The sequence below is a fragment of the Cygnus atratus genome, chromosome 21 (assembly GCF_013377495.2).
Source record: "Cygnus atratus isolate AKBS03 ecotype Queensland, Australia chromosome 21, CAtr_DNAZoo_HiC_assembly, whole genome shotgun sequence".
NCBI lineage: Eukaryota > Metazoa > Chordata > Aves > Anseriformes > Anatidae > Cygnus > Cygnus atratus.
Window position 1 is genome coordinate 3777042 of NC_066382.1, and position 14296 is coordinate 3791337.

At 49.3% G+C, this 14296-nt stretch overlaps 1 protein-coding gene across 10 annotated transcripts in view; it reads right to left on the reverse strand.

The window, feature by feature from the left end:
- Positions 1-14296, reverse strand: part of SAMD11 (sterile alpha motif domain containing 11) — a 115512-nt gene that overhangs the window by 63589 nt on the left and 37627 nt on the right. For 8 of the 10 annotated variants that reach the window (XM_050714851.1, XM_035557421.2, XM_035557413.2 and 5 more), the window contains 2 exons: positions 11952-12130; positions 2426-2476 (listed from right to left, as the gene is read on the reverse strand). In XM_050714851.1, coding sequence (XP_050570808.1) covers positions 2426-2476; positions 11952-12130 — 230 coding nt within the window. The remainder of the gene's footprint in view (positions 1-2425; positions 2477-11951; positions 12131-14296) is intronic. The other 2 variants (XM_050714852.1, XM_035557417.2) reach the window with 1 other exon arrangement.

The following is a 14296-nucleotide window of genomic DNA, read 5'->3' on the forward strand; positions in this document are numbered from 1 at the left end:
CCCTTAGCTGCAGCTGTATTAACCTGCAGGATCGTTGTTCATATGGCTATTAATTAAGGCTTGTGGCAGCACTTCCATTACAAACCTCTGCCTTTTAGGAGTTTATAACTCAGCCATAAAACTTTGCTCCAGGCTGAAATCTATCATGAAAGGGTCTGCCTGGAAGGAATCCATTCTTTTGTATTTTTTAGTCCCAAAAGCTTACAGCAACAAAACAGGGATTTTATTCTAAAGGCTGCAACACAAAAAAAAAAAACAACCTTTCAGCTGTTTTTTATAGGGGTGCTGGGTGAGATGTGCCTTCTAGACTGGCTCCTTGATGCTTACTGATCAGGGTGGGGTTTTTATATGCTGAACATTGAGAATTTAGGAATTATGGTTTCTTGTGCTTACGGGCCAAAGTCTGTGCTTACTTAAATACCAGCGAATCCACCCCTCTGCCCTTGCCCATTCCCCACTGGCACATGAATCAGTTCACGTTTCCCATCCTTCACTCCCTGCTACCCCCACTGAGCCTCAGGGGAGTGCCAGGACGTAATTCACGCCCAGCACTCAGATACGGATGGACTTGTCTCTCCAGGTGCACAGGTTATCACCTTCACACACGAGTGCTGTCAACAGAACAGTCCAAACTGTCCTCACTTTGGGGTGTGGGCACCTGCTGATGGGTTAAAATGACAGAGAACATCTGTCCTTCACTTCTTTGCTGCCCACTTTCACCCTGGTACTGCAGTTTTTGTTGGGAGCGCACAGAACGGAGGTAGAACCTGTTAGCACTGCGTTTGAAGGGCAGGTGATGGAGCTGGAAGTCATCTCTGATACTCTCCTCCTGCCTCTGATACTTACATTTGCAAAACGTTCTGAGGCTTGCAGGTAAAACAGAGAAATGCCCACATCAGCCACAACACCGAGGGGGATGGATGTCGTTCGGAAGCTCTTAAACAACGTTCCCTTGAGCAAACACTGCATTTACTGCACCAAGTCCTACATGTGTCAGATACCTAGCACGCAGTGAGTGCTTCCACAAGTAGTACCAGCAGCAGTAGTAGTAACAGTAATATTTTCCTACTGCTTTTTAATCTGTAACTGAACAGGAAGTTTACACGAAGCATCAGAAACTACTAGCACAACAGAAAAGTCATCAGCGAACTGCTGTTTGCAGGCAGACCCAACGGACCAGCATTCTGATTTCTAGCGCATCCAGAACCAGAGTCTGGGCTGCTCTGGGCCCTACCTACCTCCTGCTGTGTCCCCAGAAGCTTCACAGCTGCACAGATCATTTTTTGTTGTTTTAGAAAACAAGCAGCACCTGCCAGGCTCAGCCTTTTCACCCAAATGGCGCAACCGAGTTTAGAAAGGGAATTTCAAAATTCCAGTTTTCTTTTTCGAATGAAGAGACAAGTATCTTAAGCTAGATTTTTAAAGCATTAGAAAAGTTGATGACTACTAGCAACACAGAGAAAATGCACTATTGAACACTACGCCCAGAGCATCAACTGACCACATCAGAGGTGACAAAGGAATATTCATGTTCGTAACTGGATATCTTTGATTCAGGAACTTCTACCTTGTTGGGGCATCTGCTACTGCAGGAATCAGACTTTAAAACCAACAGACCAGATTGGTTTGGCGATCCTTCTGTTCTTACAATTCAGAATTCAGTATCATCTCTATTATTTATGCTTTGTAAAATACTGGTCATTTTTTTGAATGTCCACTTTCTGCCAAGCTAACACGCAAATATTCTTGCGCTGCATTTTGCAGCTGCAGCTCACCCAGCTCAGACTTCACCCTGCAAAAAGCAGAGCCCCGATGGCTCCAGAAGCTCCTACTGGAGTATGACCTCTATGCATGGCAGCTGGATGCCTACATATATAAGATTTTCAGGATCAGGGTGTCTCAGCGTTATCATATTGTTACCCAAGCACTGCCATCCAGTGATTTTGCTCCTTGCAGTCACAGGCCCACCTTTTAAGGCTACAATGCTTTAAGCTAAGTTTCCGATTGACTCGGGAGCATCTCTGGCCTTCAATGAGCCTTTTGTGCAAAGGATCACTTTTGCAAATGAGATGCAGCCTCTCACGTCAGTTAGAAAATACACGCATCTGGGCCACCCCAATCCCACATTCTTCCAAAAAGGGACTAGAGTAAGCATATATCAAAAACAGTAATGGGCTTTCTTTACAAGGCTAATCAATTCTCCCTTCCAACACAAAAATGAGTGTTTTCCCCCAAAGACAACTTTCCCCCAAATAAAAGAACAAAAGGAAGGATATTTGGGAAGGGGAAAAAAAGGAAGAAAGAAGAGAAAACCCCCCAGCACTGACAATCAGAAATGTTCATTTACATCTAACAGCATCCACACGCCAGTAACATAGCAGAAACTCTTAGCCTACCATACAAAGAGGGTGCCCCCAAATGGTACCTGCAAGAGGTCTCTCGGAAGGAGATGTTTAAATCCCAGTGGGTGTGTATCCTGTTGACAAACAAACAGAGAGGTCAATGGCACAGGCTGAATGCTGCATCGCTCGCCATTTACAAGAGCAGCTCCGTCACGACAACCCACCCGCGCTCCTCTCGGGCTCCCAACCCCTCCGCCACAGCCTCTGCGGGGTGCTGCGAGGGGCTGAGCACCCCCAGGGGGTCTCACAGTGCTGTAAATGAGACCCACAGGTGAGCTCTCTACCAGGCACAGGGGCAAGACGCTGTCTCAACTAATAGGGCACGTTCACAGGGAGCAGAAAGGGCTAAGCAATGACATTTTATGAAGAAAACCCAAATACGGCTGCGCTGCATTCCCTCCTCCACGCCCGCCTGGGCTGTAAATAAATTATTAGCAATTTCCCACCTCGGAAATTAATTTCACATACTCTGTCACTCTGCCTGCTGACAAGCAGGAAAAGCAGATCCGAGATGAACAACATCCTAAATTAAGACAGGGCGGCCAAGGGGGCTGGGTTTTGTTGTTTGGTTTTGTTCTTTTTTTGATTTTTTTTTCCCCTCTTTGCTACCCTTTTCAACAGGGACAGCATCTGCACCAACCCGGAGGGCTAAGGCAGACGTTGACCTTCTGTGGTCCGGCGTCTCCACTTGATAGCAGGGGCAGCGATCTCCCCCGGCACCCAGAGGAGGGCTGTGACCACCCATGGTTCTCCGCGTCAGCGTGATTGATGAGGAGCCCAGCCAGCTGAGACCAAACCGGCACGCGAGCCCAGCTCCTCGCACGACGCCGCTCTCATCGCGGCATCTGCCTGCGAGCACGCCTGGCTGTGTGCACAAACCGGCTCCTGCAGCCCGAGGTTCCCAAAAGCACTGAACAGAAGTGTCTGCAAACATCACACGCGGCGAGGCCAAATGCGTTTTTGCGCATTTTGAGCGTCCCCACGGCGCTCCTGCCTCTGTCCCCAGCTAGAGAACGTAGCTGAAGAGTCCAGAAAAAGCCTAATCCAAAGGCTGCTGAAGCAAAAGGGACCTGTTCTGGTTTGAATGTGCCCTGAATTGGGCCAGAAAGCACTTAATCATGAGCGGGGAAGTCAATGGGACATAACCCAGGTCTGAGTGGCTGCTCAAGTGCTTTCCTGAACGGGTGCCCCTGCTCCAGCCTGGTTCAGAAATCAGCTGCAAGCAATGCTCAGCACGGAAATAATTCCACATCCGAGACACGAGGCTTCTGCAGGTTTTACTAATGCGATACCTATCTTCTGTGCTCTCCCTGCAGGACTGGCTCAGTAAGGGAGGCTGGCTGCTCTCTGAGTGGTTCTTTCAGGGGTGAGTTACTTCTTTTAGGGGGTTGTTAGATTTTATTAGATATTAAGTTCCACCAATAAAGCTGTGCTCAGAACTGTACTTATTAGTTCCACATGTACCTCGTTTTTCCTATTCTACCTTCTCCTCATATGCAAGGTTTAGAAAACCTACCCCAGCTTTCCACCTTCCTAGCTTTTTGTTTGCAAACAGAAGGGGCAAAAGGCTCAGTAGCTGGGATTCACCTACAGCAGGTAACAGTTGCTCTTCAAAGTTAAAATTTGGCCAACATTTGAGAACTTCTGGGAAAGCACAGGCCAAACTGGGGCATTGAGTAACATCTCCATGAGCAGAGGCTTGGTCAAACTGGGACACATTTGAGCTTTCCAGGTAAGCTGATGTGAATCCAAAGTAAACTGAAGCCAGCCCGAGCCCTCCTGGTCCTTCTGGCCCAGAAGAGAGTGCAGTTGGTGGGGATGGAAAGCCTGATTTTGCACTGCTCCATAAAATCCCTGACTTCTTGCACACGCAGACCTCCAGGAGATCCCTTTAATTCCAGCTCAGCACCTTGCACAGTGCCACTCAGACCCTGGAAGCTGCACAGTGGAAGTGGGGAGAGCTCCAAACGCCACCCAGCCACAAACTGCTGGAAATCGAACCGCGAGCCTGAAAAGGGACCTCATGCTTCTCCCGTTTCTGTCTATAAAACATTCCTCGGTGCCCTCAAAAAAAAGAAAAAAAAAGGCAAGAGAAAAGGAACAATCATCCCGCCGGAGGGTTTGGCCCTGAGCTATAGGTAGATTAAACACCGTGTTTGTCTAGCTAAAACTCCACGGTCCCTTTCCTGATGAAAAAATGACGACACGGAAAGGCAGCTTTACGGTGAGCTGCCCCACGGGGCTCTGAAGGCAGCAGCGCTCCTGCAAGCCCCACTCAGGGTCCAGCAGTGGGCCACGGAGTGCTTGGGGGTGCTGGTCCACCAGCGAGCTGCTCAGGCCCACCAGGAGCTCACCCGGGCTCGGGGCTCTCGTCCTGGGGCCAGCCCTGCAGTGATGCTCGCAGCTCTCCACAAAACGCAGCTCCTCGTGGTCTGCGGCAGGCTGGATGGAGCCCAGAGGTGCTGAGCACCGAGGAAAGGCAGGGCTCCTAATGAGGCTTAGCCCAGCTCAGCTTCAAAGTGTAAGGACACCGCTTCAGAGAGCTGTGAGTAGCAGGGAGGGACGGGCTGCTAGGAAAGGCACAGCTCAGATCCACGCAGAGGCAGAGACAGCTATCTGCCGAGATGGATAATTAAACACCCATATTTAGACAAATGAATAGGTGAGAATGAAATTAAATCCTAATTATCTTTTTTGGGGGGGCGGGGGGAGGGATGGGGAGCAGAACCAAGCACTCCTTCCACGTCTCTACGCCGTTATCACCAATTAGATTTCTGAGGCTAATGTACATTTTGCTTTAACGGGTTATTCATCCAATTGAAATCAAATTACTAATAATTTGCAAGCTATCAGCTACACAAGCCCGTCCTTGGGTCGTATAGAGAATGGTGAGCGGGAGATGGTTCCTTACAAATTAATAACAGAAAAGGGGGGGGGGGCGGGAATTAAAAACAGGCAGGCAGGATGGCCACTTCCATCTCTCCCACCTCCTCACCCAGCCACGGTTTCAGGTGTAGTGTGGTCAGGTAGAAGAGCCCAGTACAAAAATGCCCCGATGGGTCCCGTGGCAGCAGGCAGGGGCAGGATCCCAACAAAGGCAGGGCCAAGGCACTCGGAGGATGTAAGCAGGCGGTTCACAAACCTCTGGGTCAGGCACCTCAGCAAGGAGGCACCCGAGTGTCAGGGCTCGGTCTGTACCAAGAGTGAAATCACTCAAAAACGTACGTGAAACCGAAAAAAGGGATTTAACAGGAAGGGCTGAGGCTGCTCGAGTCATCTCTGGAGCCTGCACTGGAATGAGAAGCCAGCCCAGAAAAGAAAGCGACAGAGCTGGCAAAATAAGGGAGAGCAGCTGGGATAGTTTTTAATTTTTAAGTTGTTTTTTTCCTTCCCTGTCATTTCTTTTTACTCTAGAGGCCCCTGCGGGCTTCCAACACCGGAGTGGCAACCACGGAAGAGGCCAAGGGAGGGAGCCAGGCGTCCCCGGCCACACCACGGGCAGCAGCAGCAGCCCCATCCTGCAGCTGAGCCCCTGCACCGCGGCCAGCTCGCCTTGTGCTGCTCCTTTTGGCTCTCCGCATGGCACGGAAGCGTGGAAAACACCGGGCAGCGTCCAGCTACAGCGACGGGTCCCAACTGCCAGGGAGAGAAAAATACTGACAAGGCTTCCCCACGTCCTCTGGCGCAGGAGGGACAGTGCTGGAGAAAGGGGGAACTAAGGACGTCTGTCCAGCTGGCACAGCCCAACACCACCGCGGGCAGAGGGAATTCAGCGTGCCTGGGGCAGGCTCTAGGTGCCAGCATCGTGCATGGGAACGCAGAGCGTAGGCACGATGCACGTTGCAGTGAGCAGTTTGGGAGGATCTATACTTGCAGGTGGCATTGCCCAGGCTGCTTGGCTGGGTGGTCAGAGCGAGCTCCTTCCTCCTACCTGCTCTTTTCTCCTTCCTCCTACCTGCTCTTTGTCCTCTTAACAGGGTCTCAGCTTCCACAGCCTGCCTGCACCCCCATCACGCTACCTGCAGCCAACGCTACAAAGCTCGTGCAGGCAATGAACAGGGCAGTTCTCCCAGGGAAGCCCACACACGATGGCTGGAAGAATGGCCTAAAGATTACAGCAAGACTGAGACCTGGACTTGGGGCGTCTTGGTCATTCCCTGCCATGGAAGCGATGCTGTAAGGGTCAGCTACACGGAGCCGCAGGCAGCCAAGAGCACTCACTGGATTTCATTCTCATGCTTCACCTTTCTTTCCAGCCTCCTATCTCTTTCTTGGGCAAGAAGGGATTTCTTGCTGTATCTTGTATTTTATCCTGCAACATCCCTGACAAGCAACCATTGTCCTTCTCTCCCCCCCATCTCAAATATATGTCCTCATTAGGTCAGTGACATGCTTCCTGGCACTCTGGACCAAGTCCAGCCTTTGCTTCCCAGATGGATCTTTAATATATTTATTGAATACGGGGGCTGTTATTAAGTGGTGCATGGTTCAGAGAAAAAGAGAGAAAGGGGGAGGAAAGAGGAAGAAGAGAAAATAAAGGGCTGCAGAGGAAGGAAGAAGGGATTGACTTTGACCTGCCAATTAACAGAAAATAGCCAGTGGAGGCTGTGAAAGAAAAGTGTCCTGAAGCATTAAAATCTCTCTCCAGCTCTAAAAGGGGCCCTGGCTCCCTCCTTTTGAGTCATGGTAATTAGGAGGAGGGCTATCGAGTCTAATCTAAGAGCCTGATTCAGGGCTGGAGCCCAGAGAGCATCCTGCTCTGCCCCGTGTCCGCTCTCCCTTCAGTCCTACGCTGCCTGGACGAGCCTTGTCCACCCAGCCCAGACCCCAGGGATTTTGGCAGCAGGTAAATCATCAGCGTTGTGAGCATCACGCCATCCACCGAGCTCCTCCGGGAGGGGGGCGTCTCAAGGGTCTCCCCCCCAGGACAGCACCAAGGGGGAGTGTCTGGGAGCGTTTTGGGAAGGACGAGGATGGCAGAGGCGGTGCCGTGTACCCTGCACATCAATGGGGAAGGCGCTGGGACCTTGTGGCCCTGAATTACAAGCAGGTGCGTGTGACAAATACAAGGGGGGGTGCTTGGATTTGATCTTCAATCAATTAGGGAGTCAAAGAGCAGCAGCCTTATGGGATATTAGAAATAGCTTTCCACTTAGGAAGGCAGGCAGTGGAAAGGCTGACAGCCGCTAGCCATTAGGGCTGAGCGGAGGTCAGTAATTTTGCCATCAGAAAATGGATGCGGAGCGAGAACGCTGAGAGGTGGGGGATGCTGGGGGCAGGGGAAGGCACCCTGCCCCTCTGGGCTCTGTATGTGATGCACGGCAGCATCCCACCAGTCCTTGAATAAGCACCTTCGCTTCAAGTGCTGGTTTGAAAAAGCACCGCAAGTCCCACGGCAGGTGCTGGGCATTGGGGTCACGCCGCTGCCCCAGCCGGAGAACACACGGGGACTTAAGGAAAGACTTAAGGGCAGTATGAGGTTCTCCAGAAACCTCCCCAGTGCACACACAAGCATTCTGTTGCAGGACAACTTCTGTTATCCTCTTATTTCTCCTCAAAATTGTTTTTATTTCAGAGCAATATTTGGCACGGAACCCAGCCCCTTGTGTGCTCTCATCGTACAATCTGCTCCTACTTTTTCTCCCAATCCTCTTTTTTTTAATAAAAGAACTTTAAAGGCATTTTCACCATACAGGTCCTTTTGTACTTATCCTGCCCATTACTTAGTCCAATGTACGTATTTACTTAATATCCCATAAGGGTTCCTTCGATGCCTTCATGGTTGGTCAGATCAAAAACTTTCACCATTTCTAACAGGTGCTTAAGCATTACTGCCTCTTACTGCTAGCCACGCCGTCGCATTTTGCTGGGGAGTTAGCCAAAGCTGTTTCATGAGCAGTTCCCAACCCATCATGGCAAATTTCAGATGCCACCATTACATCCCTCCTCCCTCTTTTCCTCCTCTCCCATACTAATGAAAAAGGCCAGTCTTTACAACAAAAATTATATTCTTGCACCTACAAGACAACGCTGGGCTTAAATCCAACAGCATGTCAGCATCTTGCTGTTAAAGCTGAGCCTTATTCTTCAGCTACTCTGAGCTTCCTCTGTTTGGAGATTTCCTGGGACAATGTAATGGAACTCCTTTAAGGCAGCTTCAACCTCAACATGAAAAGCTCCCAGGCTTTTGCAGAGGTAATGTGTTTCCCAGTAATACCAGTCAGAGTTTCCCAATGAGTCTAAGGACGTTAATATGGAATTTGTAGTCTCAAATCTCTCTACATTGCTTCATTTTGTGTCTCGGATAAAGCAGAGAGGGGAGAACTAAGCCACAGACTGGGATAACTTTTAGTTAGTAACTACACCAGTGACCTAGGTGCATCAATCAGTACAGAAATGCCCCATTGTTATCATTCCTTTCACCATAAAGGAAAAACTGTCTTCATAGCCAGCCAAGCGTCCTCACCAGGTGCCAGCACAGCTGAACCTACCCGCAGTGATTAAGGCAATGCAAGTGTTGCACTAAGGAAGGTTGTAGAAGAGCAAGATTTCTGGAACCCGAGTTCTGATCAAAAGGAAAAGGCTATTACTCTTCTGCAGCACCGTCCCAATAATCTCCAGAGCTTGTTCCCTAAGTGCTTACAGTCTGGGTATCAAGCTACGGTATCAAGCTCAGCAGACGCCTCTGGTTATATGAGACAAGATTTTAAGCCCCCTGTTTTCCAGACAGGAGGCATAACACAAAGGCTACTTAACACACCCTGCAAAGCAGGCTAAAGAGGACTCAAGGGGTCTCACTACGAGCTGAGAAACATTCACCTCTAAGCCTGGGTCACCTGGATTTCAAAGCAGATGAGCCAAGCTCTTTAGAGTGCAAAACTCGTTACGCACGTGCAGGACAGCAAAGTGACACGGTTTTGCAAGGACTTGGTAGTGAAATAAGTTGGCACGCAATGAAAAGCACCGACTTCAACGCTGCAAGAACACCACGAGGCAGGCTAAAAGCCCTCAGACCTCCTCTGAAGGCCATCACCACAGGCAGATGCCTAAGATCAGTGTCAAAGGCTAGAATGAGAGACTAACCAAGAAACTAAGCTTCTGGCTCCTATTCTAATCCTTTGGGTCTCTTCTTTACCGATGCCTAGACCTCAAAGCAGCAGGAAGCATCCCCTTGTGCCAACGATGGAAGGAAACAGTCAATATTAAGGAAACTGAGAATGGGGAAAAGAAAGAAAAGGCAACAACGTCCACACCAATAATGCCACTGTTTATAATTGTAAAATAAATGTGCGTGAGGGCCATCCAGGGGTACGAGAGGAAACCACAGGTTTGCTCAGGCCCTGACCTTGTTTTCCTGCTATCGCAGTTTAACCTATTTCCTCCTCTCAGTGGGAGGCAATAAAACCTCGGCCCAATCCAGCACCAGGCGGGGAGGATACAACAGGTGAATTAAAAGCAGAAGGCAGATGGGGCGCTGTCTCTGGCGGGCCCCAGCTGTCATGTCTGCGAGCTGTCTGGCCTTCACGCTGCTGCCTCCAGAGCCAGCCCCACCACACCTTCATCCCCCCCAGGGGAGTGGGGTCAGGCTGCTTCCCATTCCTCACCCTTAAACGGGTGGGAACGGCCAGTCCTCCCCCATCCGCGACAAGAGGATGATGATTTTGTGGGACCGTCTATTTGCAGGGGTCAGAGTGCTTGGAAATGCCGAGGGATGGGAGCGGTAGATGTCCCCTGCCAGGGCAGCAAGCGCTGAAGCCACGCGCTCTTTTTTTCTGCTATTACTGCACCCAGCAGAGTGGTGCCTGGTCCCTGTTGGCCCCGGCTGCTCTAGCTTTTCCCCCCATGCTTTATCTGAGCTCCCAGGAAAATGAAAAGGAGAACAACCGTGCAAAACCAACGAGACTCTAACCTCCCTGGCCAGACTCACGCACTCCTCTAAGGAATCGAGACAACGCTCAAGCAAGAGACCTTCAGAGAAGCGGACTCAAAGCAGTGCAGAACACAGACACGATAAGCTGGGGGACCACTGGCTAATAACTACCGAGTATTTTTTTTTTTCACTTCCTAATAAACAAGGCAAAGCAATTACAGTAATTAAAGATTTAGGATAAGAGCACTTTATATTTTGGGGGCCCAGCGTATCAATTAAACATTCGTTACGTTCTCCCTTCTAATGAGAACAATCTAGCGCTGTAATTTTGCAGAATTAAGAGCATAATTAAAGGGGGGTGGAGAAGAAGGGCACTTTCCCCAAACTGATGAGGAGGGTTCCCTCCCCTCCGCGGCTCCTGCCTGCACAGACAGGGCAGATGCTTTCCCCAACCACCTTTTCATTTCCGAGCGATAACCCTCAGCCACAGCCATCGGACAGCTGCAATGATAAACCCGGACTTTAATTACAGGTGGGTTTTATGAGAAGAGCTGGCTACTGTTCTGTCTCCCGACTTTCGAGCTCTCTGTTGCTGAATGTACCAGCGTCCGCTGGAAGGCAAGAGGGGAAATAGCTCATCTACTCAGGAGCGAGAAACACATAAAACATAAGAAAAGCAATTACATGCCTTCGGTTTCCACTCCTCTGTTTTTATAGGGCTTGTCTTAGGATCTGAGTGATTTTATGCATCAGAGAGAGATGACAATCAAGATGAGTTGCAATGATATGCATGGGAGGCTGAGACACATCACCTTTAGGTATTTATTTTCCTGTAGTTACAGGTCTTCTAAACACCATATTTCTTGTGAAGGATAAGAGAACCCAAAATTTTGTAGCTGAATATTATTGGCACTAAGGCCTTACATGAGAGCCCAGCGGACAGTTACTTGAACGTAACTCAAAGCAATCCCTCCTCCTCCTCCTTTAACCCTGCGTGAGCTCCTGTGTGAACATCTATGGTACTGAGCAAGACGTAACCAAAATATTAAGTGCTGAGGTAACCCTGAGTGACTCTGCCTCCTGCAACTCCATTACGTCTCCTTTTGTACTACAGAGGACCAGGGAGACGTGGCTATGCTCTTTGACATGCAATCAAGAACACGTAACTACCACCATCATTGCTATCTCCACCCCAAACTTTGCTCACCAACATTAAATTATCCAGTTTCTATTACATCAGAACTTCTGGGCAAATGAGAGCAAAAGATAGGCCTTCTGACCCATACATTTCTGTGGATTCTCAGATGGCTGTGTAAAAGGCCCATAGTTTCTTGGTCATGCAATTCATTGGCTCCCCAGGCACAAAGACACAGAATGCTGGGCAGAGGATGGAACAAAAATCACCGTCTGCAAACGCAGATGCCTTTAGTGCAAACACAAGACCCGTGACACAAGGCCTCTTAGAGCCATGCTCGCCCCAAACAGGAGTGAGTAAGCACAGGAGAGTATCCAACTGCTCTTCCTGAACTATAATGGGACATTTGCACTTGAATTTCAGGCCCTGGAGGTGACTCCATTGGGCAGCCCGGGCAGTATTGACCCAGAAAGGGTGGTCACCTGCTGCCCAGTTTTCTCTGTCTTTGCTCTTGCAATGCCAGCACTCCCTGGCAGGAAAGTACCTTCTTTTCATGATACTGATATGGAGATCCTCCTCCTGCTTTACTTCGGGGTGTTGACCATTGCCCTTGTCACTCTCTTCACTGTCGTCACTATGCGAGAAAATTGAGGTCAGCTCTTTCTTCGGGATCCTGGTTGGAGGCAGGGGGATCGTCCTCTTCTCTGCCAGGCGACCCCGGTTCTGGCACAGGGTGGAATCAGTTGCAACAGGAAAGGGCAGAAGGGGAAAAGAAGAAAACAAGAATTTGGTTAGGCAATCCAGAACCAAGAAGCTCCTCTCAAATGGTTGCTCTGGACAGCAATGCTGCCCAGGTCTCAAAAACACAGGTTCACACAGGTATGGTGGGTGGGCAAAGGCCATGCTCACTTTGCAAAGGACTTTTCAGTAGAGGCACGTCTCTATCGAGCTCTTCCAGTTCTAACACTCAAGCCATGCACTTCCAGCCTCTCCCCATCTCTCCGCTCCTACTTTGGCTCTCGTTCACGCCAACAGGAAAGGAAGATGGAGCACAGTTAGGCTCCAGACTCTCTCTCCTGAATATTTCCCACCAAATGTCAACATATTAACACAGCAGAATAGGTGAAATGCAACCTTTGGCAGTAACACAGCAAAGACGTGACCCAGATAATCCAGAACACTTCTCCCTTTGCCAGCCAGCAGGTTTGTCTCCCATACCAGTGAACAGTCCACATCCATCTAAACCTGAATTATTGAGGCTACTTTTCACTGTGCATTTGCATGTCCAGAGGAATCTGGCGGGTCTTGCCTTGTCCTGACTTCCCCTGGGAGGTCCTGGCAGTGTTTGGCCCCCAACAATTCACTTCTGACAAGACGCAAATAAACCAGAGGAAAACACCCAGGGGGCAAAAGCTGCTTTTTCACTGCCTCTGTGTTTGTGCTACATTAGAAACACAGGAAAAGAGCCTGCAATGTCACTGCCCCACAGAACTTAAAATATCACAAACAAAAGCATGAAACTGGGCAGAGAACCAGTGAGGGAAGGTAAAACAGTTTTGCATACTCTTTGTATATACTTTCTTCAATAAGATGAGTGATACAGAAGAAATATGGTTTTAGCGAGGACTGGAACAAAACGAAGAAAGGTGTGTGAAACAGGTCAAGTAAGTGCAGGGCAATGCTTAACTAACAACATTTTCTCTGCAACAGCAACTCCAACTTTCCAAATAAACCTGGCAAAATGGAAATGTTGTGGGAGAGCCAGTCAGGCTCTCTGCAGGGGAGAGCGGAGCAAGGCTAAGTGACAGAAGAGCCCATGTTTTTTTAATTAAACAAATTAAGAACTTTCCATCAAGACAAAACGAAAACTTCTTGTTTACCTCTGTCAATAAATTTCCAGTTGTGGTCATTAAGGGGAGCCCTAATCGTTGTGATAATTAGCTAAATCCATCTGGAAGGCATCGCCCCAAGGAGGCACATTAGCTTTTCCATTCCGATGCACTTCCAAGCCAAGAACTCAGCTGCCTGTGAACTGCAGACAGCCAGCGAGAGAGGAGCAGTGGGCCAAGCTGGCTTCAAAATGGGAAAAGTCATGTATACAAGGAAAAAGACACCCTCTGAGCCGGATTTGTTGTTCATGAGGTTTTGTGCACTTTGCTCTTGCAGTGTGAAGAAGAAAAGAGCATCCTTGGGAAAAGAGCAAGAGGGAAAATGCCCAGACTTGGACATGGGGAAATCATTCTTGTGACTTCTGCTGGTGGCTCTCCAAGACCCAGCTGCAGCAGGTGAATCCTGATGGTGCCAAGGACCAATGCACCTACGTGACAACCTGCAACGCTCTCCTTCTCCTGCAGGCTCCCTCGGACAGCAGTAGAGCCCCACTCACCTGGCCCTTCGCAGAGATTTCTCGCTGCCTGCAGCCTGCGGGACATGATATAAATTGTGTCTCATGCCCCTAAACACTTTTTGCACACGTGGGCATCTCTGCCCCTGCCCCAGTGCAAATGGAGAACGTGCACAGAGCTCATCCTCTGCCTAAAGCAGCTTCTGGGCTGCACGGTGGCTAAAGGACAGTGGGGAGAAAAGTAGAGAAAGGGAAAACGGGAGGGGAGGAAGGGAAATGCAAAGAGAGGGCAGGATTTGCACCACAGTTCTGTCACGCCGAAAAGCCAGGACTTGATATCAGCATGAGCTTTATCACGCCAGAGCTTTATATATTTTCCTGAAGTTGCAATTTATCATAACAATTAAAGGGGGAGGGGAGGGAGGGTGTGCAAATTTCCGCTTCAAAATAATTGCAATTCGCGCTCTGCTGTGACTTTGCAGGCTAAAGAGAATAGCGCTGATCAGATACTAAAAATCATTTTATGGCCATTATGGTACCTTCAA